At 45.2% G+C, this 23,799-nt stretch overlaps 1 protein-coding gene across 2 annotated transcripts in view; it reads left to right on the forward strand.

The window, feature by feature from the left end:
• Positions 1–23,273, forward strand: part of LOC118389055 (protein bassoon-like) — a 125,191-nt gene extending 101,918 nt beyond the window's left edge. For both annotated transcript variants that reach the window (XM_052527358.1, XM_052527359.1), the window contains exons 6-13: positions 5,104–7,210; positions 7,632–8,611; positions 8,750–8,864; positions 9,376–9,540; positions 13,504–13,559; positions 13,682–13,819; positions 14,668–14,882; positions 20,866–23,273. In XM_052527358.1, the coding sequence (XP_052383318.1) occupies positions 5,104–7,210; positions 7,632–8,611; positions 8,750–8,864; positions 9,376–9,540; positions 13,504–13,544 (3,408 nt within the window). In that variant the 3' untranslated portion in view covers positions 13,545–13,559; positions 13,682–13,819; positions 14,668–14,882; positions 20,866–23,273. The remainder of the gene's footprint in view (positions 1–5,103; positions 7,211–7,631; positions 8,612–8,749; positions 8,865–9,375; positions 9,541–13,503; positions 13,560–13,681; positions 13,820–14,667; positions 14,883–20,865) is intronic.
• The last annotated feature ends 526 nt before the right edge of the window (positions 23,274–23,799 follow it).

The raw sequence follows: 23,799 nt of genomic DNA on the forward strand, positions 1-23,799 counted from the left end.
TGGATAGCGGCATTCGCTCAAAAACTGAAAGCGCTATCCACCGCATTCAACCATGGAAAGAGGTCTGGGAATATGTCTGAATATAAACAGTGTAACTATTCCCTCCGCAAGGCAATCAAACAAGCAAAATGCAAGTACAGGGACAATTTGGAGTTGCATTTCAACGGCTCAGACATGAGACGTATGTGGCAAGGTCTACAGGAAATCACGGACTACAAAAATAAATCCGGCCATGTCACAGACACCGACGTCACGCTTCCAAACAAACTAAACACCTCCTTTGCCCTCTTTGCGGATAATACAGTGCCACCGTCGTGGCCCGCTAACAAGGACTGGCCCCGTCTCCTTCTCCGTGGCTGATGTGAGTAAAACATTTAAACGTGTTAACCCTCGCAAGGCTGCTGGGCCAGACAGCATCCCAAGCTCACTTCTTTCATCATGAAGTGCTTTGAGAGACAAGTCAAGGATCATATCACCTCCACCTTACCGGCCACCCTAGACCCACTTCAGTTTACATACCACCCCAACAGGTCCACAGACGACGCAATCGCCATCACACTGCACACTGCCCTATCCCTGGACAAAATTAATACCTATGTAAGAATGATGTTAATTGACTACAGCTAAGCATTCAACACCATAGTACCCTCCAAGTTCATCATCAAGCTGGAGGCCCTAGGTCTCAAGCTGGAGGTCCTGGACTTTCTGACAGGCCGCCCCCAGGTGGTGAAGGTAGGAAACAACATCTCCACTTCGCTGACCCTCAACACTGGGGCCCCACAAGGGTGCGTGCTCATCCCCCTCCTGTTGTCCCTGTTCACCCACAACTGCATGGCCATAGATGCCTCCAACTCAATCATCAAGTTTGCAGACGACACAACAGTAGTGGGCTTGATTACCAACAACGACGAGACAGCCTACAGGGAGGAGGTGAGGGCACTCGGAGTGTGGTGTCAGGAAAACAACCTCTCACTCAACATCAATAAAACAAAGGAGATGATCGTGGAGTTCAGGAAACAGCAGAGGGAGCGCCCCCCTATCCACATCGAAGGGACAGCAGTGGCAAAGGTGGAAAGTTTTTTTAAGTTCCTCGGCGTACACATCACAGACGACCTGAAATAGTCCACTCACACAGACAGTGTGGTGAAGAAGGTGCAATAGCGCCTCTTCAACCTCAGGAGTGCTTAAGAAATTTGGCTTGTCACCCAAAATCCTGACAAACTTTTACAGATGCACAATTGAGCGCATCCTGTCGGGCTGTATCACCGCCTGGTATGGCAACTGCACCGCCCTCAATTGTAAGGCTCTCCAGAGGGTGGTGCGGTCTACACAACGCATCACCGGGTGCAAACTACCTGCCCTCCATGACACCTACATCACCCGATGTCACAGGAAGGCCAAAAAGATCATCAAGGACATCAACCACCCAAGCCACTGCCTGTTCACACCGCTACCACCTAGAAGGCGAGGTCAGTACAGGTGCATCAAACCTGGGACTGAGAGACTTCTATCTCAAGGCCATCAGACTGATAAACAGCAATCACTAACTCAGAGAGGCTGCTGTCTACATTTAGACCAAATCACTGGCCACTTTAATAAATGGATTACAAGTCACTTTATACAATGCACTCTAAATAATGCCACTTTAATAATGTTTACATATCTTACATTACTCATATCACATGTATTTTATACCATCTATTGCACCTTGCTTATGCCGTTAGGACATTGCTCATCCATACATGTACATATTCTCATTCACCCCTTTAGATTTGTGTGTATTACGTAGTTGTTGGGGAATTGTCAGATTACTTGTTAGATGTTACTTCACTGTCGGAACTAGAAGCACAAGCATTTCGCTACACTCACATTAACATCTGCTAACCATGTGTATGTGACAAATGCGATTCGATTTTGATTTGATTATTAGTAGCCTACAGTTGATCAGACGGAATAATCGTCTCATTTTCATCCCATACAGCATGTCAGATGTCTAATATTTAGGTGTAGACTAGGCTGCTGCAACATTTATGTGATGAGTTTTTGCTTGTGTCTCTCCAGAGTGATCATGTGTTATTACTTTTGCTAAATAAATATCAGAGGAAAGTAGTAAGCCTACTTGAGCAGGCGCAAATCAATGCACTGCGTCAACCTCTATTTTTAATCTCACTGTCCAAGCGAAGAAAAGTATATTTTAATATATTACAACTATACTAATGTATACTTAAATATACAAACAATTTGAATAACATACAAGATGTTTTTTTCTAGTATATCTAAAGGAGCCTGATACTTGGCCACAAGTCAATCTTCCAGCAAGACAATAGCCCCAAGCAAACATAAAAATCCACAAAGAAATAGTTAATTGACCACAGCTTTTTTTTGGTGCAGAATTGTTTATTTATTTATTTTTCTGTATTGTAATGAACACGATGGTAGACAGAGAGCTGGTTTCAAGCGCAGGGCGCAGCAGGTGCTTATTTGTAAAGGACCACAGGAGGAGGCAGGTAGCTGGGTCCAGGGGCAGGCAGAAAGTCGTACACAGGGGGTCCAAAAAGGCAACAGTACAGGCAGGGAAAAGGCTAGTAACATAGTCCGGGAGATCTAGGCAATAGGTAGATAACAGGAAATCCCATAGGCTAAGTTACAGGCACGGAATAGGCAAAAGGTGCCATTAGTGATGCAGGCAAAAACTATCATACACAGGAGGATTAAATTCGGGAAAATCAGAGCTCCGAATAGAAATGTGTCACAAAACAAACAATACCTCACAATGATGGGGTGTAAAGAACTGTACTAAATAGTGTGTGATAATGACATACAGGTGTGTGAACAGGTGATCAGTATTCAGGTGATTGGGATCTGGAGAGTGAGCTGCGTTCAGGGGATCGATGTGTTTGAGAGTGTGAGCTGGAAAGTGTGCTGGAAAGTGAGCTGCGTTCAGGGGATCTACGTGTTTGAGAGTGTGAGTTGGGAGCAGACTTTACATCTATCGTGCCCTGATTCAGAATATATCATTTTTTATAGCCATGGCACACCTTTTTAAGAGCAGTGCTAGAGGCGTCACTACATACCCGGGTTCATCTTACAAGAGCGTCTTACAAAAGTCCTAACATGGTCCTCAATGACATCCTGGTAACTAACAGGGAAGTAGACAAAGGTCCCCCAGAGAACGCTCCTTTGGGACCATCATGAAACGTCCCCTTGTGGTCATTGAATGTCCCATGGATAACATCCTATCAGAACCAAATAGGAACATTTTCCCAACGTTCCCTAATGACCATTAAAATACCTTATTATAACATCATACTGGGACCAAACTGGGACCTGTACTGAACATGCTCTTATGGTCCCCCTTAACGTCATGTTTTAATGTTCCTAGAACATTCTCAGAACATCAGTGGGATAACGTCTCGCCAAAACCCTTAAAGGGACCTAATGGGAACGTCGCCTAATGTTCTTAGCACACCCCCTGTTTGCTGGGTAAACTCATGTTTAGACCTAGATGTAACTCTTAGTAGCAACTGGTGTGTGTCCTGTCTTCTCTAAAATATAGAGAGTATGTAGAAAAATAAAATTGAGAAACAAACATTCTGAGCCAGAACTGGAGGTATTTTCGTGTGTTGCAAAAATGCATTTGCAAAAATACTTGGGACTAACAGGGTTAAGACACTGTAAATCATAATGACCTGCTATGAAAATAAATACATACATTTATTACTTTGAAGAGAACAAGCATTTGTTCTCAAATAATGTTTTTATTATAACTGTGCTATATACAGTTGAGAGCATAGAGAGTAGACAACACAATAGTGAACAGAGTGATACTGAATAGACTAGAGTCTTGTGTGAGAGCACATATGCATCACACAGGGTTTGGCATCAAAGGACGTGACAGAATGTTCTCAGGAGAGCAGCTGTCCATGCCAGGCACCAAGCAAGCTTCCCCTTTACTCCATTATACCATCATCTCTGTTTCTCACTCCATAGTTTTCCCTGATATCATTTGATTTTTTCTACTTTGCCTTTTCTTGCTTTCACTCACTCACACACACACACACACACACACACACACACACACACACACACACACACACACACACACACACACACACACACACACACACACACACACACACACACACACACACACACACACACACACACACACACACACACACACACACACTCTCCCTCCCACCCCATCCCTCTTTTTCTCCATCATGCTATCCCCGCTATATCTGGCAAAGCCCTTAGACATGCCAAGGGGAGACACAATGTGAAGGCATCCTGCTACAGCCCTGCTGTCTTCCGGCATGTTAGCAGCTGGTCAAAGTAAAGTCAGATCCTTCTGCACTCAGTGCGAAGGCTGTCAGAGGAACAGGCACACATAGAAATCATAAGAGGATTTTTACATATATTCTCTTGTTTTATTTGTGCTGGCCATTCATCAACATTTGTAAAAATGGCATTCTCACGGATACTTATTCAATTCACCATGGGTCTACACAACTCCTAAACTGTAAGTAGAAAGAAGGAATCTTGCCATGTTTGAATGTTTTTTCTCTTCTGTGAACAAAAATGTATTATTGCTCTTTTAGTCTGTTGTTGTTGCCATTTGGGTTTGAGACAAGAAAGGACAAGGTGGATGACTATGTTACGATTGGAATTTTATAAGGCTCTGAAAATAACAATATGAATTATTTATGCTGAGAATCGCTCCCAGATTGTCTATTCTCTCTCATGTGGACATTATTCTTCACGGTCTCTTCCCATTGTAGCACTCATCTTTTACAGTTCTGTTTAATAAGAAACTTGCTCTTGGTTATTATTTTTGCTCATTTATTTATGATGGAAGTGTTTTTTAATGGACCCAAACTAATTTGAAACATAATTATACATTTTACCTTAAATTGATGCTAAGCTATTCTATGAAATTGACATTTTCTGAATTAAGCTATAAAAAAAATTCCAATGAGTAGAAGAGGGAGACTGGACTCTAATCGTCACATAAGCACTTTAGTGCAATTAGTCTGATTTCCATGCAGGCATTCTGTTCATTGTTATGTGCGTGTCGTCCTAATGGTGCTTCTCTTTCTCTAGCTCCAGATGGCCACCCTGCAGCAGCAGCAGAACTCTCTGATGAGAAAGGTGAAGAGGACCCTGCCTAGCCCTCCTCCAGAAGAAAGCCCTCTCCCCATCGTCACCCCAGCCATGTCCCACATGTACAGCAGCCCCCCGGGGATGCAGCCCCAGAGGGTGCTGCCAAGGCCTGCCCAGGGAGTCACTAAGGCTGGCCTGCTGAGCGAGCTGAAGGCCGTGGAGCAGGAGTCTACCAAGCTCCGCAAGCAGCAGCAGGAGTTGGAGGAGGAGGAGAAGGAGATTGACGCCAAGCTGCGGTACCTGGAACTGGGCATCCATCAGCGCAAGGAGACCCTGGTGAAGGAGAGGGAGAGGAGGGAGCTGGCCTACATGCGCTGCATGGGCGATGCCCGTGACTACATGTCGGACACCGAGCTTAACAACCTGAGGATGGTTGCGGCCACGGGGACATTCGATGGTAACGGTCTGCTGACGAGGCCTAGTACGGCGCCTCTGAGCCAGTTCACCAACGACCTCGGCCCGGCCTCCCAGTACCCGCCCACCTCCTCCTACATGGCCTATCAGTACGCACAGAGCCAGCCCACGCCCACACAGCAGCCTACCGCTGCTTACCAACAGATCGGTTTCCAGCCCCCTCAGTACCCAACAGCTGGCCAGCCCCAGCCAGGCACCTTCCAGCCACACCCACCCCAAGGCCCAGGTTACCAGACCCAGCCAGGCTACCCAGCCCACGGGGGCTATGGCCAGCCATCCTACCATACAGACCTGGGCATGCAGCAGCATAGCCACCAGGGTTTCCAGCCTCCCAACCCCTCTATCCCAGGCCAACACCTCCCCTACCCAGGCCAGAGCCCCTATCCCGGCCAGGGGATGTCCTATCAGCCCCAGGCTGAGATCCTTACTGTCCACCAGAGGCCTCGTCAGACCTCCCTGGCCGACCTGGAACAGAAGCTGCCCACCAACTACGAGGTGATCAGTAACCCTGCCGTCTCGGTGGCCACATCAGCTCCAGACACCTGCTTTGGCTCAGTCTATGCCTCTAACACCATGCCCAACGCCTACGGGCAGTACCGCCCCCCGGAACCTGTGCTGACCCACGGTGTGGACAGCCCCACATCAGCCTATGCTGCAGACGGCCTCTACACCTCCAACCTGGAGCAGAATATCCCCAGGAACTACGTCATGATTGACGACATCAGCGAGCTGACCAAAGAGAACACGGGCCCTGCTGTTGATGCTCTTGGCCATCCAATAGGAGGACGTTACGGTGAGAACGGCCCCGTGCGCCAGACTGGCTACGGCAATGAGCCTGTGGACCCGTACATGCCTGCAGGCACCACGGGCTACCACCAGCAGGGCGCTGTGGACCCCCGGACCAGCACTACTGGGGGATCTTCTTATTACTATGACGACTATAATAAACACCCCAGCACAACACGTCCAGGGGGCCCAGGGCCCCAAAAACACCCATCCAAGAACCTGGCCCCTGCTGTGGTCTCCTCCGGTAAGCGCAGCAAGCACAGGAAGCAAGGCATGGAGCAGAAGATCTCAAAATTCTCCCCCATCGAGGAGGCGCGGGACGTGGAGTCTGACCTGGCCTCTTACACCATGACAACCTCTACCGGCGGCAGCTGCACCGTGGTGTCCCGGTCCGGGGTGAAGAAGAGCGGCTACGACCAGCAGAAGTACTATGGCGGCCAGCCGGGAAGCCGGGAAGCCCTGGAAGAGGAGGACCGGATGTACGGCTCGGGGAGATCCCGGTCGACAGGCTACGGCATGGACAAGATCTCCTCCAGGGACTCCTCAGGCTACAGGAGCAAGTCCTACGAGAGGGATGCCTTGGAGCGGTCTCAGAGAGGCAACCGCGGTGGACGGAACTCAGAGGAGGAGAGCCCCCTCAGCCCCGTGGGGAAGCCTGTGGGGATCGGACGAGGCGGCACTGGGGTACCAGGGGATCCCCATGACGTGAGGAACCAGTATGGCTCCAGCCACTCCCTGCCGGACGTCCAGGATCACCACATGAAGGACCTGCCCAGGAGCCACGTGTACAAACCAGATGACTCATACCTTGTAGACGACATGCACGCAGCTGTGTCGGACAGCGAAGGTAACTGGTGCTGAATGCCACTAACTGCCTGACCTCCTCTGTCTCTCTGTCTGCTGGAAAGAGTCTGTATGCCAAGTGTGGTCTTCAGAGCAGCACGACGGCTCCTTCTATTATGTGACTGTTTGAAAAGACGTGCATGTTGTGCCCAATGCATAAACCGCATATGCCTATGTTTCGTATATCTTTTTCTGTTGTTGCATGCTGAAAACATTTACATTTTTTTGAGTTTTGTGATTTTACATGTTTTTGCTGTTTTTTGTTTGACTCTGAAAGACTTTGCATGCTTTTGAGACTTTGGGCCCGTCTTTTTGTCTGTCTTCCGCATGGATTCAGTTCAGTCTGCATGTCTCTCTTCTTCTCCTCTCTTCACATCACAAAAGAAAAGGAAACTGACTGATGATAATCTTTGTTGTCCAAAAAGCCTATCATCTGGGTCAGGAGGAGACGGACTGGTTTGAGAAGCCGAGGGAGGCTCGCGCCAACCGCTCCAGACACCACGGGAGTGCAGGCCACATCTCCACAGGTAGACAACAGACCGGCGCCAACGTGAAGCACACCTACCATGACTACGACGAGCCCCCCGAGGAGCAGGACCTGTGGCCTCAAGATGAGTACAACAACCAACCTCGCCACCCCTCGTCCACCTCATCATCCCGTGACCACCGTGGTTACCATGGCAGTAGCGGCGGCAGTTCGGGGAGGCACTCATCTTCCCGCCACTCTGGCGAGGAGCCCCGGTCGTCCAGCCGCTCCTCCAGAACACACCCCAAAGACCCATCCGCCCGCTCTGAGGCCCGTGGATCCTCCTCCACCCAGAAGAGGGGAGGCTCGGAACCCCGTTCCTCCCGGGAGGGCTACCGGGATCGGGACTCTGGGGACTACTCCTCCCGTGATCCGGCCTCTGGACACCACCGTGAGGGCACCGGGGGCAGGGGTCAGAGGCCGCCGGGCTCGTCTTCCAGGAGACAGGAGGGGGTGCCCTCTGCAGGGGCCAAGCAGGGCCTGGGGCAGCAACCCCAGGGTGGTCCAGGGGGGCCCCAGCAGCAGGGGCAGCGTTCCAGTGGGCAGTCCCAGTCAGGCAGACAGCCTGGGTCCCAGGGGCCAGACGGGGGACAGCCAGCCCAGCAGCCTGGCCAGCAGCAGCAACGCACCCAGCAGCAGCAGCAGCAGCCCCTGCAGCAGAGCCAGCTTCCTCAGACCACTGCTGGTGGGCCTCAGGCCAATCCAGGGACCGCAGGGCCAGGTCCCATGGCAGGACCAGGGACAGGACCAGGGACAGGACCAGGTACAGGACCAGGGGCAGGACCAGGAGTGGCACAGCACCAGGATAAACCTGTCCAGACTCCGGCACAAGGCCGGCAGCCAGCTGGACCCGCCACAGGCCAGTCACCAACCACAGTCGTAAGTACATCTTAGATGGGGTTGGTATTTCAAGATCCATTGAATGTCATGTGAAAATGTATGCATCTTACTTTCTACCTCTTGGTGAACAGCTAGACAGTAATGATTTTGTTCCCCTCTCTTTCTGTTCTGTGACAGGTGACCCCTGCTACACCTGCAGCAGCCATTGGGGGGGTGAAACCTGCAGCAGCGATTGGAGGGGCAGCAGCAGCACAGCCTCCCAAGACAGTCACACCCCCCCTCACAGGCATTGGTGAGACTGACATCTCCCCTATAGTCACATGACATAATTCCCAAACACAGAATGACATACTACCCAAACACAGAATGACATACTACCCAAACACAGAATGACATACTACCCAAACACAGAATGACATACTACCCAAACACAGAATGACATACTACCCAAACACAGGACATACTACCCAGAAACAGAAGGACATACTACCCAAACACAGAATGACAAGCCCCCGACATACTTGGGCTCCCGAGTGGCGCAGCGGTCTAAGGCACTGCATCTATGTGCTAAAGGCGTCACTACAGTCCCTGGTTTGATCCCAGGCTGTACCACAACCGGCCGTGATCAGGAGTCCCATAGGGCGGCGCACAATTGGCACAGCGTCGTCTGGGTTAGGGGTGGGTTTGACCGGGGAAGGCCGTCATTGTAAAATCAGAATTTGCTCTTAACTGACTTGTCTAGTTAAATAAAAATGTAATAAATAAAAATACCATCTGACAGTGCTATTCTTGTTCCTCTGCAGGCTCTAAAGCAGCCCCTCCTGGAGGGATAGGTAGCAGGCCTGGAGGGATAGGTGGGATCGGCAGTGCAGCGGCAGGCCAGCCTCCAGCGGACGGGGGAAACGTTCTCACCAATATCCTGGGAGGGGCGGGAGGGGCTGCCGAGCAGGCAGGGAAACTGGGTGATGGTAAGGCCCTGAGTGCCTGAATACTGGAAAACTGACACAAAAACACTGGGTGCATCTCAAATGGCACCGTATTCCCATACAGTGCACTCCTTTTAGCCAGAGGCCTATGGGCCCTGGTCAAAAGTAGTGCACTATAGAGGGAATAGGGTACAATTTGGGACACAACAAGAGTCTGATGTGGAAGGAATTACAGTTGAACAAATTCTGTATGGTGTGTGTGTGTTCAGTGGTGGAAGTAAAGTATACAAAATTGTCATACTTGAGTAAAAGTAAAGAAAATGATTCAAGTATAAGTGAAGGTCACCCAGTATAATACTACTTGAGTAAAAGTATTTGGTTTTAAATATACACTACCGGTCAAAAGTTTTAGAACACCTTTTTCTTTATTTTTACTATTTTCTTAGTGAAGACATCAAAACTATTAAATAACACATATGGAATCATTTAGTAACCAAAAACGTGTTGAACAAATCAAAAATATATGTAATATTTCAGATTCCACCCTTTGCCTTGATGACAGCTTTGTACACTCTTGGCATTCTCTCAACCAGCTTCACCTGGAATACTTTTCCGACAGTCTTGAAGGAGTTCCCACATATGCGTAGCGCTTGTTGGCTGCTTTTCCATCAATCTTTGGTCCGACTCATCTCAAACCATTTCAATTTGGTTGAGGTCGGGGGGTTTTGGAGGGCAGGTCATTTGATGCAGAACCATCACAGCCTGGAGCTGTGTTGGGTCATTGTCCTGTTGAAAAATAAATGATAGTCCCTCTAAGCCCAAACCAGATTGCATGGCGTATCACTGCAGAATGCTGTGGTAGCCATGCTGGTTAAGTGTGCCTTGAATTCTAAATAAATCACAGACAGTGTTACCAGCAAAGCACCCCCACACCATCACACCTCCTCCTCCATGCTTTACGGTGGGAAATACACATGCGGAGATCATCTGTTCACGCACATCACGTCTCACAAAGACACAGTGGTTGGAACCAAAATTCTCTAATTTGGACTCCAGACCAATGTGTCATTGGCACCGGTCTAATGTCCATTGCTTGCGTTTCTTGGCCCAAGCAAGTCTCTTCTTATTATTGGTGTCCTTTAGTAGTGGTTTCTTTGCAGCAATTTAACCATGAAGGCCTGATTCACAAAGTCTCTTCTTAACAGTTGATGTTGAGATGTGTCTGTTACTTCAACTCTGTGAAGCATTTATTTGGGCTGCAATTTCTGAGGCTAGTAACTCTGATGAACTTATCCTCATGAGAGCCAGTTCATCATAGCGCTTGATAGTTTTTCAAAGTTCATGATATTTTCCGCATTGACTAACTTTCATGTCTTAAAGTAATGATGGATTGTTGTTTCTCTTTGCTTATTTAAGCTGTTCTTGCCATAATATGGACTTGGTATTTTACCAAATAGGGCTATCTTCTGTATACCCCCCCCACACACACACACCTTGTCACAACACAACTAATTGACTGAAACACATTAAGAAGGAAAGAAATTCCACAAATGAACTTTTAAGAAGGCTGTTAATTAAATCTGTTCATTGAAATGCATTCCAGGTGACTGCCTCGTGAAGCTGGTTGAGAGAATGTCAAGAATGTGCAAAGCTGTCATGGCAATGGGTAGCTATTTGAAGAATCTCAAATAGAAAATATACAGTGGCAAGAAAAATGATGTGAACCCTTCGGAAATACCTGGATTTCTTCATATATAAATTGGTCATAACAATTGATCTGATATTCATCTAGGCCACAACAATAGACAAACACAGTCTGCTTAAACTAATAATACACAAACAATTATATGTTTTCATTTCTTTGTTGAACACACCGTGTAAACATTCACAGTGCAGGGTGGGAAAAGTATGTGAACCCTTGGATTTAATAACTGGTTGACCCTCTTTTGGCAGCAATAACCTCAACCAAACATTTTCTGTAGTTGCAGATCAGACCTGCACAACAGTCAGGAGGAATTTTGGACCATTCCTCTTTACAAAACTGTTTCAGTTCAGTAATATTCATGGGATGTCTGGACTCTGACTGGGCCACTCCAGAAGGCGTATTTTCTTCTGTTGATGCCATTCTGTTGTTGATTTACTTCTGTGTTTTGGGTCGATGTCCTGTTGCATCACCCAACTTCTGTTGAGCTTCAGTTGGCGGACAGATAGCCTAACATTCTCCTGCAGAATGTCTTGATAAACTTGGGAATTCATTTTTCTGTCGATGATAGCAAGCTGTCCAGGCCCTGAGGCAGCAAAGCAGCCCCAAACCATGACGCTCCCTCCACCATACTTTACAGTTGGGTTGAGGTTTTGATGTTGGTGTGCTGTGCTGTGCTGTGCCTGTTTTTCTCCACACATGGTGCTGTGTCTTCCTTCCAAACAACTCAACTGTAGTTTCATCTGTCCACAGAATATTTTGCCAGTAGCGCTGTGGAACATCCAGGTGCACTTTTGCAAACTTCAGACGTGCAGCAATGTTTTTATTGGACAGCAGTGGCTTCTTCCGTGGTGTCCTCCCATGAACACCATTCTTGTTTAGTGTTTTATATATCGTAGACTCATCAGCAGAGAAGTTAGCATGTTCCAGAGATTTCTGTCAGTCTTTAGCTGACACTCTAGGATTCCTCTTAAGCTCATTGAGCATTCTGCGCTGTGCTCTTGCAGTCATCTTTGCAGGACGGCCACTCCTAGGGAGAGTAGCAACAGTGCTGAACTTTCTCCATTTATAGACTATTTGTGTTACTGTGGACTGATGAACATCAAGGCAAGTCAACAGTTCTTAGATCTGAGATCTCTTTTGTTCGAGGCATGGTTCACATCAGGCAATGCTTCTTGTGAATAGCAAACAAACATTTTGTGAGTGTTTTTTTATAGGGCGAGGCAGCTCTAACCAACATCTCCAATCGTGTCTCATTGATTGGACTCCAGGTTAGCTGACTCCGGACTTCAATTAGCTTTTGGAGAAGTCATTGACCTAGGGGGTTCACATACTGTTTTCCAACCAACACTGTGAATCTTTAAATTCTGTATTCAATGTAGACAATAAAAATACAATCATTTGTGTGTTATTAGTTTAAGCACACCATGTTTGTCTATTGTTGTGACTTAAATGACGATCAGATCAAATTTGATGACCAATTTATGCAGAAATGCAGGTAATTCCAAAGGGTTCACATACTCTTTCTTGCCACTGTATTTTGATTTGTTTAACACTTTTTTGGTTACTACATGATTCCATATGTGTTATTTCATAGTTTTGAGGTCTTCACTATTATTCTACAATGTAGAAAATAGTACAAATAAAGAAAAACCCTTGAATAAGTAGGTGTTTAAAATATGTTGACCGGTAGTGTACTTAAGTATCAAAAGTAAATGTTATTGCTGAAATATACTTAAGTATCAAAAGTTAAAAAAATTATTATAAAAAATCCTTATATCAAGCAAATCAGACGCCACCATTTTCTTGTTGATTTATTTACGTATAGCCGGGGGCACACTCCAACAATCAGACATAATTTACAAACAAAGCATGTGTGTTTAGTGAGTCCGCCAGATGAGAAATGTGTGAATTGGAGCATTTTCCTGTCCTGATAAGCATTCAAAATGTAACAAGTACTTTTCGGTGTCAGGGAAAATGTATGGAGTAATAAGTACATTATGTCCTATAGGAATGTATTGAAGTAAAAGTTGTCAAAATATAAATAGTGAACAAAAACTACTTAAGTAGTACTTTGAAGTATTTTTGCTTAAGTACTTTACACCGCTGTGTCTGTGTCCTTAGTCGGTGATGTTCTTTCTTAGTGATTGAATATAATACAAAACATTGATCCTTTATAAGATGTACTGTACACACCTACTACAGAATATTCTGTGAAATGTATTAATGTGCTATCTTACTGTCTTCAACATTATTCTTTCAATATTTTAATTCCCCCTTCCCCATCTATCTCTTTTACACAGCTATTTCTGGCCTCGGCAAGAAGTTCACTTCGTTTTGGTGAACGGAAGAGAGGAGGGTAAATGCGATGGATTTGTTTGTGATTTTCTTCGACGTAAAGCTTACTTAGTTGACACTTGCAGTTTGCTAGTGTGTTGTGGAAGTCCCAGGGGTGAGGGACAGCTTGTGTTTGTCTTGCAGGGTATGAGGACTTGAGATGGAGAGGGATTGGAGGCTTGGTACTGGAAAAACCTATGAAACTGTTTACGCCATTTTATACATTTCACTATCACAAGGAAACGGAGGAGGAGGGAAGAGGGAGGGTACCTGAGCGCATCAGTGAGTATCTCATTACCTCTCCCTTCCCTTGCGAGATGAATACATTTCTTAACACATTGGGGCTGTGGGCCTTGTCTTAGGAGAAAAACAGTGTAATGAGAGATTTTTTTATAGGATAGTGAATCATCATTCTGTGGGCCCCAGTTTGTGTGTGTGTGTGTGTGTGTGTGTGTGTGTGTGTGTGTGTGTGTGTGTGTGTGTGTGTGTGTGTGTGTGTGTGTGTGTGTGTGTGTGTGTGTGTGTGTGCATGGAAGGACAGCATGATCCCCCTTGTCCTCTGCTTATTTCCAAGATGTATATGAGTGTTTATTAAATATTTAAATATATTGAAATAGCTTTCATCTTTTTAGAAGTTAAATACGCACCCCTCAAAGTAGTAATACTATCAACAAAGTTTAAGGTTAAACCTAACCTAATGCAGTACGGGATACAGATCTGCATCCCCAATGGCACCCTGTTCCCTATATAGTGCACCACGTCTGCTCAGGGCTCATAGATATCTGGTCAAAAGTGCTCTAGGTAGGGAATAAGGTGCCATTTGGGATGCAGACAGTATCTTCAAGCTGTGGCAGCAGTCCCACACTGTGATGGATAAAGTGTTGTATCAGCTGGATATTTGCATAGATTAACATAGATCCATGTCTGCATAATGCATAATGTAGTAGCATGAGTGAACTGATGACTCATTAAGTACTGTAATTGTATGTTCTGTCTGACCAGCTGGGTGCATTTTTCTCTTTTTTTTCCTTCTAATTTTCCCCTCTCTTTCTCTCATTTTCTTTCTTTCTTTCTCTCGCTCTCTTTCTCCCACTTGCTATTTTCTCTCAACCCACGTTACCACCAATCAGGGCTGGAATCAAAGGATGCCTGGTCAGCACTGAACTCCCCAGACATGAGCACACAACATGATCAGAATTAGAATGGGTAGATGCTTTGTCAGCACTGGCTGGGATCTCCAGACATGAGCAGAGGATGGAGGAGAGGACGAAGTGGATGGATATCAGGGGGTCCCAAGCATGAGCAAACTATTTAAGAGAGACTTCTGCTGCTGCCTCTGCTGGCTGTAAGTGAAAATCAGATGTACATTAATCCAGCATATGTGTGTCTCTGTGTGTGTGTCTCTGTGTGTGTGTGTCTCTGTGTGTGTGTGTCTCTGTGTGTGTGTGTCTCTGTGTGTGTGTGTGTCTCTGTGTGTGTGTGTGTGTGTCTCTGTGTGTGTCTCTGTGTGTGTCTCTGTGTGTGTGTGTCTCTGTGTGTGTGTGTGTGTCTCTGTGTGTGTGTGTCTCTGTGTGTGTGTGTGTGTCTCTGTGTGTGTGTGTGTTTCTGTGTGCTCTTGTTTATTGTGCATTTTCAGTTAATTGGTTCTCTGCTGTGTCAAGTCAGGTAAACAGAATGACTGTGTCCATGTTCTCACTCTGCTAGAGAGGTCAGAGGTTAGAGCCCAGGATAGGTCCAGGAGGTTTACCCGTTCACTTGTCCACACAGAGCACTATAATTAGCCAATGGATGAGCAGACTAACCATGGCTTTACTGTCCTTCCATGCACACTCACGCACGGACACACAGACATGCGCACACACACACACGCACACATGGTCGCACGCACGCACACAGAAACTGTGAAGCCCACAGAATGATGATTTACTATCCTATAAACAATCCCTCATTACATGGTAGAATGGACTAACACTATAGAATTGTTTTGCAAAAAAAATACATGTCAATGCATTTCTATTGGGCCCCTGTTCAAAACACATGAAGACTAATTGGGTCCCTGCTTTCTCTTTCTGGCCACTGCTATCTCTACTAGAACTAGTTATTATGGCATCTGGGTTGGGTTGACCGTGATATCATAGGGCGTGACACCAGGTGACTCTCTGTGTGTGGGGCAGGGGGTGAGGGATCCTGTGATCCAGTGCAGGGATCTAGAGATAAACCCAGCTCAGTGCCTCTTTGAGCAGCAGGCAAGCCTTCTCAGCCCCGGGGATTACTGACAATCCCAGCAGGGCTCTGAATGGCTGCAACCGCCTGGGGAGGGAGGGGCTTGGGACATAGTGGGTGAGTTTGTTTTGCAAGGGCCTGGTGGCCTGGGTGGGCGGAGTTTGCACATTTTAGACCATGTCCACCCACCCGGGGCACCGGGCCAAGCAAAACAAACCGGCCCAGTGACACGTAGGGGGGAGTAGTGAAACTGGAAGCACTCAGCGTGACTGTCTTGGGCCAGTTGTGAGGTCTTAGATAGGGAGTGTGGTCTGTTTTAGTGAGGTGTCAACTCGTGGTGGGTGTGGCCTACTACTGTACAGCCGCGTTAGAAGTGTAGTGCAACTAGTCGATGAGGGGAAAGGTCACGAGCAAAACTCAGTACATTAGGATGAACCATTCCAATCAGTCATATTGCAAGAGCTTGTATTTATTGCCCTATTTTAGAGCTCGGAGCTTTAAAAAAAATAATTAATAATGACTTTGTTCAACAACAAAAAGTATTGTTATAGAGAGTTTTACAATAATTCCCTGGTATTAGGGTGTGGGATTGGTTCCCATGGTAAATAGAGTCTGGCACTGGAATGTTAGCCACTGGAATGTTAACCACTGGAATGTTAGCCACTGGAATGTTAGCCACTGGATGACCCTCCATGCTGGATGAGCTCTGGCTCAGGGATTTAAGGGAATACTGTGAATAAAGACAGTGGTTCTCTCTTTCTCTTGTTCTCTCTCTGTCCCTGTTTCTTTCTCTTGTTCTCTCTCTCTATCCCTGTTTCTTTCTCTTGTTCTCTCTCTGTCCCTGTTTCATTCTCTTGTTCTCTCACTCTGTCCCCGTTTCTTTCTCTTGTTCTCTCTCTGTTCCTGTTTCTTTCTCTTGTTCTCTCTCTCTGTCCCTGTTTTTTCTCTTGTTCTCTCTCTCTGTCCCTATTTCTTTCTCTTGTTCTCTCTCTCTGTCCCTGTCTCTTTCTCTTGTTCTCTCTCTCTGTCCCTATTTCTTTCTCTTGTTCTCTCTCTATCCCTGTTTCTTTCTCTTGTTCTCTCTCTATCCCTGTTTCTTTCTCTTGTTCTCTCTCTATCCCTGTTTCTTTCTCTTGTTCTCTCTCTGTTCCTGTTTTTTTCTCTTGTTCTCTCTCTCTGTCCCTGTTTTTTCTCTTGTTCTCTCTCTCTGTCCCTATTTCTTTCTCTTGTTCTCTCTCTATCCCTGTTTCTTTCTCTTGTTCTCTCTCTATCCCTGTTTCTTTCTCTTGTTCTCTCTCTATCCCTGTTTCTTTCTCTTGTTCTCTCTCTATCCCTGTTTCTTTCTCTTGTTCTCTCTCTATCCCTGTTTCTTTCTCTTGTTCTCTCTCTATCCCTGTTTCTTTCTCTTGTTCTCTCTCTATCCCTGTTTCTTTCTCTTGTTCTCTCTCTATCCCTGTTTCTTTCTCTTGTTCTCTCTCTGTCCCTGTTTCTTTCTCTTGTTCTCTCTCTGTCTGTTCCTGTTTCTTTCTCTCGTTCTCTCTCTCTGTCCCTGTTTCTTTCTCTTGTCTCTCTGTCCCTGTTTCTTTCTATCGTTCGCTCTCTGTCCCTGTTTCTTTCTATCGTTCTCTCTCTGTCCCTGTTTCTTTGTCTCATTCTCTCTCTGTCCTTGTTTCTTTCTATCGTTCTCTCTCTGTCTGTTTCTGTTTCATTCTCTCGTTCTCTCTCTCTGTCCCTGTTTATTTCTCTCGTTCTCTCTCTGTCCCTGTTTCTTTCTCTCATTCTTCTCTGTCTGTTCCTGTTTCTTTCTCTCATTCTCTCTCTGTCTGTTCCTGTTTCTTTTCTCGTTCTCTCTCTGTTCCTGTTTATTTCTCTCGTTCTCTCTCTGTCCCTGTTTCTTTCTCTCATTCTTCTCTCTGTCCCTGTTTATTTCTCTCGTTCTCTCTCTCTGTCCCTGTTTCTTTCTATCGTTCTCTCTCTGTCCCTGTTTCTTTGTCTCATTCTCTCTCTGTCCTTGTTTCTTTCTATCGTTCTCTCTCTCTGTCCCTGTTTATTTCTCTCGTTCTCTCTCTCTGTCCCTGTTTATTTCTCTTGTTCTCTCTCTGTCCCTGTTTCTTTCTCTCATTCTCTCTCTGTCTGTTCCTGTTTCTTTCTCTCGTTCTCTCTCTGTTCCTGTTTATTTCTCTCGTTCTCTCTCTGTCCCTGTTTCTTTCTCTCATTCTCTCTCTCTGTCCCTGTTTATTTCTCTGTTCTCTCTCTCTGTCCCTGTTTATTTCTCTCGTTCTCTCTCTGTCTGTTCCTGTTTCTTTCTCTCGTTTCTCTCTCTGTCCCTGTTTCTTTCTCTTGTTCTCTCTCTCTGTCCCTGTTTCTTTTTTTTCTCTGTCCCTGTTTCTTTCTATCGTTCTCTCTCTGTCCCTGTTTCTTTGTCTCATTCTCTCTCTGTCCTTGTTTCTTTCTATCGTTCTCTCTCTGTCTGTTTCTGTTTCATTCTCTCGTCTCTCTCTCTGTCCCTGTTTATTTCTCTCGTTCTCTCTCTGTCCCTGTTTCTTTCTCTCATTCTCTCTCTGTCTGTTCCTGTTTCTTTCTCTCATTCTCTCTCTGTCTGTTCCTGTTTCTTTCTCTCATTCTCTCTCTGTCTGTTCCTGTTTCTTTCTTGTTCTCTCTCTGTTCCTGTTTATTTCCTCGTTCTTCTCTGTCCCTGTTTCTTTCTCTCATTTCTCTCTGTCTGTTCCTGTTTCTTTCTCTCATTCTCTCTCTGTCTGTTCCTGTTTCTTTCTCTCATTCTCTCTCTGTCTGTTCCTGTTTCTTTCTCTCGTTCTCTCTCTATCCCTGTTTCTTTCTCTTGTTCTCTCTATCCCTGTTTCTTTCTCTTGTTCTCTCTCTCTGTTCCTGTTTCTTTCTCTTGTTCTCTCTCTATCCCTGTTTCTTTCTCTTGTTCTCTCTCTATCCCTGTTTCTTTCTCTTGTTCTCTCTCTATCCCTGTTTCTTTCTCTTGTTCTCTCTCTGTCCCTGTTTCTTTCTCTCATTCTCTCTCTGTCTGTTCCTGTTTCTTTCTCTCGTTCTCTCTCTCTGTCCCTGTTTCTTTCTCTTGTTCTCTCTCTCTGTCCCTGTTTCTTTCTATCGTTCTCTCTCTGTCCCTGTTTCTTTCTATCGTTCTCTCTCTGTCCCTGTTTCTTTGTCTCATTCTCTCTCTGTCCTTGTTTCTTTATCGTTCTCTCTCTGTCTGTTTCTGTTTCATTCTCTCGTTCTTCTCTCTGTCCCTGTTTATTTCTTCGTTCTCTCTCTGTCCCTGTTTCTTTCTCTCATTCTCTCTCTCTCTGTCCCTGTTTCTTTTCTCATTCTCTCTCTGTCTGTTCCTGTTTCTTTCTCTCATTCTCTCTCTGTCTGTTCCTGTTTCTTTTCTCGTTCTCTCTCTGTTCCTGTTTATTTCTCTCGTTCTCTCTCTGTCCCTGTTTCTTTCTCTCATTTCTCTCTCTGTCCCTGTTTATTTCTCTCGTTCTCTCTCTCTGTCCCTGTTTATTTCTCTCGTTCTCTCTCTGTCTGTTCCTGTTTCTTTCTCTCGTTCTCTCTCTCTGTCCCTGTTTCTTTCTTGTTCTCTCTCTCTGTCCCTGTTTCTTTCTATGTTTCTCTGTCCCTGTTTCTTTCTATCGTTCTCTCTCTGTCCCTGTTTCTTTGTCTCATTCTCTCTCTGTCCTTGTTTCTTTCTATTTCTCTCTCTGTCTGTTTCTGTTTCATTCTCTCGTTCTCTCTCTGTCCCTGTTTCTTTCTCTGTTCTCTCTCTGTCCCTGTTTCTTTCTCTCATTCTCTCTCTGTCTGTTCCTGTTTCTTTCTCTCGTTCTCTCTCTCTGTCCCTGTTTCTTTCTCTTGTTCTCTCTCTCTGTCCCTGTTTCTTTCTATCGTTCTCTCTCTGTCCCTGTTTCTTTCTCTCGTTCTCTCTCTGTCTGTTTCTGTGTCATTCTCTCGTTCTCTCTCTCTGTCCCTGTTTATTTCTCTCTCTCTCTCTCTCTCTCTCTCTCTCTCTCTCTCTCTCTCTCTCTCTCTCTCATGGTGTCTGTTTTCTCTCTCTCAATTCAATTAACATGTTCAATTCAAAGGGCTTAATTGGCATGGGAAACATACTGTATGTTTACATCTCTCTCGCTTTCTCTCTTTCTCGCTCTAAAGGACACTGAGCTGAACCATGTGTGAGGAATGAGAATGGAATTGGGTGTATACGTGGGCCCTTTTGTCTGCCTGTAGGGAATGCGTGTGCGCACACACATAGTTATCCCTCCAGCGGTACAGTATTACAGTCCTACAGCTCTCCTCTGCCCCCTTGAGGTGAAATCAAGTCCTGAAATCGTTCAAATCAAATCACAATCTATTTGTCGCATGCACAGATCAGCAGATGTTAAAGCAGGTGTCGCAAAACCCTTACGTTTCCAGCTCCAGCAATGCAGTGTCTAACAGTGCAATGTTGATACACAAATACACAAAAAAAACAGAAATGAAGAAATATCAGAATGAGCAATGTCAGAGTCCTGAATATAAATATGTGGTGGTGTATAGGCAGTCTGGACAATGTGTAAGTAGGAAAAGGTACTGGCTGTGCAGCAGTAGTTATATAGGATGAGCTACAGTATGTCTAGAATACAGTACGTACATATAAAGTGACTAATCAATTAGTTAGCTTCATTTCTCAGAGATCAAATAAAATGTCAGTGAAATAATGTCGCAGGAACTCTATGGGACAGTAATGAACACATGTAATGAACACTCTGTCTACTGTCAATTGTATGCCCTGTGTTTTGCCTGTGTTTGTCATATGATTCAAATGCCTGTGACATATTGGATCCTAATGCAACACATACCGTATAGATTCGGTGCAAATTGTTCTCGTAGAGTTGCAACATTTTGGTACGTTTGCCAGAAATCCCTGGTTTTCCAGAAATCCCATTTGGAAGATTCCTGGAATCAGGAGGACATAAACTGAAAATCTGTGAATCTTCCAACCGGGAAGATGGACAATCTGGGAGTTTTGGGAAAGTTACCGGAATTTTGGAACCTTTAGTTCTCAGTAGAAATGATCTCCAGGTGAGGGACACTGATCTTTGACCTTGTGTTTTCAGATACACCAACAGAATGCCAGGGAGAGCCTGCCTCACAGCTCCCGTAAGAGAGTGAATCAGACAGATCGAATCCTCACCTCCCTATCGGTTGTCTGCTTACTGAGAGATATAACTCCGGATCCAGGTACAGGACAGGGAGCTGTCACACACCTTAGTCTTGGCTTCAGCATCTCTCAGCTCAGGGGGACAGCAATGGAGGATGCTGTTTTTTCATCTGAATGTCTTGTATCACTCGCTGAGGTTCTCCTGTTGGAAAACCAGGCCAGATGGGAGCGATTGTAGTTGAGGGAAGCTTCATAGTGCCCTCTACAGGGCATTGAGGGGAAGTCACTCTGTCTGAGGAGTCCACATCTGACCACAATCTACTCGGGTCCCAAATGTCCCAAATGACACCCTATTCCCTATTTAGTGCACTACTTTCGACCAGGGTCCTTTGGGCTCTGGTCAAAAGTAGTGTATTATATAGGAAATATATAGGAAATAGGGGACCATTTGGGATGCAGAGTCTGTCTGAGGAGTCCACATCTGACCAGAATCCTTCATGACCCCACGCTTTTGTGCCCAAAGGGCCTTTTTTATTTTTTACAGCATCACCATTATAACGCAATGGAGGAGGTCGACAGAGGTACACAGCTCATAGGTTTTACTAGTACCAAAGAGACTTCTTCGCTAACTATGACACTCAAACTACTACACTGGAGGAGGCAAGACGTTACTACGGCGACAGACAAAACAAACAAACAATTGCCTGTTATTAAACCCTTGAATGCTTGGTTTCTCTGATCTCTACATTCCAGTATAGGGAACGATGACCCTTTCTTTGAATGTGTTTTAATTTCTCGTCCACCTGTTGTGATGATATGATGTCTCCAGAATGCAACATGTACATTGTGGACATGGGAATGCACGCACAATAATAATAATCGAATAGAAACCCATATCTTCTCAATACTTTTCCCACCACCGTGTCCAGAAGAGGGTCCACTAGACATTACTCGACGAGTAGGATCACGAGAGGTGGAGGAGCAACCAGTGGTGCCCCACCAATGAGAGTGTGAGATCTACACAGAAGAGAGAACCAAACGGAGCGCAAGTAAGCGTGGCCACGGCTGTTTCTTTTGTTGTTGTTTGTTAGCCATCACAAAGCCATCAGTTGTCAATCCCAGAGCACTTTGGGACATTGTTGTCGTTTCCTTTCTTTTCTATGATCTATTTGTTGATTTATTTTCATCTTGTTTAGTTTCTTATCATTTCTGCCTGGTATTTTTTTGGGGGGAAAAGAAGAGCCTTATTCGGTCCATATTTTTTACTTGTATACCTCATATGTTTTGAAATGTCCATATCATTCCTTTCTTAATGTATTTTTTTTGCACAAATGTATACTACTGTATGTATATACATCTAGCTAGAACACTGATAATGTAAATGATTAATTTGTGTATTTATTCATTTATATTTATGTGACTTCTGTATTTTTTTGTTTCATGTTTTTCTTTGGTAAATCTATTTATATTTGAATGGTCTATGGTTTTCTTATTAATTATCTCGTGTTTGAATAATTTGCTGGTTGATTTTTAAAAGCAATAGCATGCAGAAAACGTTATACAGCACAATGGTGTTAATGTTGTTTAAATTCGTGCTTGGGGATATCTGAGACATGTTGAATAACATCAGTAAACGTGTCTGGGAGAGTTGCATAACCACACATACACACCTAAATCTCTGCATTTACGCTAACGCGCACATACACACGCGCACACACACACACACACACACACACACACACACACACACACACACACACACACACACACACACACACACACACACACACACACACACAGACAGGATTGGTTGGAAGCAATCATCATTTAAAATGTTCTATGCAATGATTCATTTTGAAACTGGAAAAGACTCCAAAAAAGTTTGATATCATGATGACCAATGTTACTCACACGACTCCCAACATCATTGTGAACTGAAAAACGTCAGAAAACGGTTATGAACATGTTTGTACTTGTATGTATGGATCTTAATATTGAACTATTGAATCTAGACTTGTTTTTATTTTTGTGGCATGTTTAATAGTACCCCATCACTCCCCATACGGGGGACTTGTTGCCAAAGGGTTAACTGTATAGACTGTCAGTCATGAATGTCCAACATCTTGTTGCTAGAAGCATGGGTTTGCTTGGCTTCGTCCGGCTGTTTGTATGACCTCATTAAGTCTTGGTGTGTGTGTGGCTTGACCAGGTTTCCACTGTGCCGTGGCGTGTTCGGCTTACAGTGACTGTCCAATCCGTGCTGCTATACAAACCTGTGATGCAGTTGGTCAAGATATTCTCCATGTAAAATGTAATTGTGCGTATTACGGTCGGTGTATAATCTGAAGGGTTGGTGGGAGGGGGGGGGGGTTAGTTTCTGGTATATGATTGGTTGATCAGACCATCCAACAAATATAACTGTTTCGTATGCCTCACTGCATATCGGGATGGCTTCATGTGGTAATATATGATGTGGGAAACAACATTAAAGTGCTTTGAAGCCACTAAAAGGTACATTTACAGAACAACAAATCAAGGTATTATTTGTAGTTGGAGGAACAATGGGGGAAATCCTTTCCTCCACTTAGTCGTGCATTCATTTCACTGGGAGACTAAGTGAAAATGTGACTTAAATTGATGTTAAGATACGCCCTTAAATGAACAGAAGCACGTCTAGAACTCAATCAGTGAACCGCTGAACCTTCCATATCCAAGGCCAACCTAGAGGGAACCTCCAGGGAACCTAGAGGGAACCTAGAGGGAACCTACAGTACTGTCAGTCAAGTCCGAGAGACTCGACATGCCGCTGACCCCAAGCCTGTCAATTACCAAATCAGGGCACGTTATAATGAAAGCACAAGCCTGACTGGTTACAGTCTGTCACTATACT

This window comes from Oncorhynchus keta, chromosome 10, assembly GCF_023373465.1.
Source record: "Oncorhynchus keta strain PuntledgeMale-10-30-2019 chromosome 10, Oket_V2, whole genome shotgun sequence".
NCBI lineage: Eukaryota > Metazoa > Chordata > Actinopteri > Salmoniformes > Salmonidae > Oncorhynchus > Oncorhynchus keta.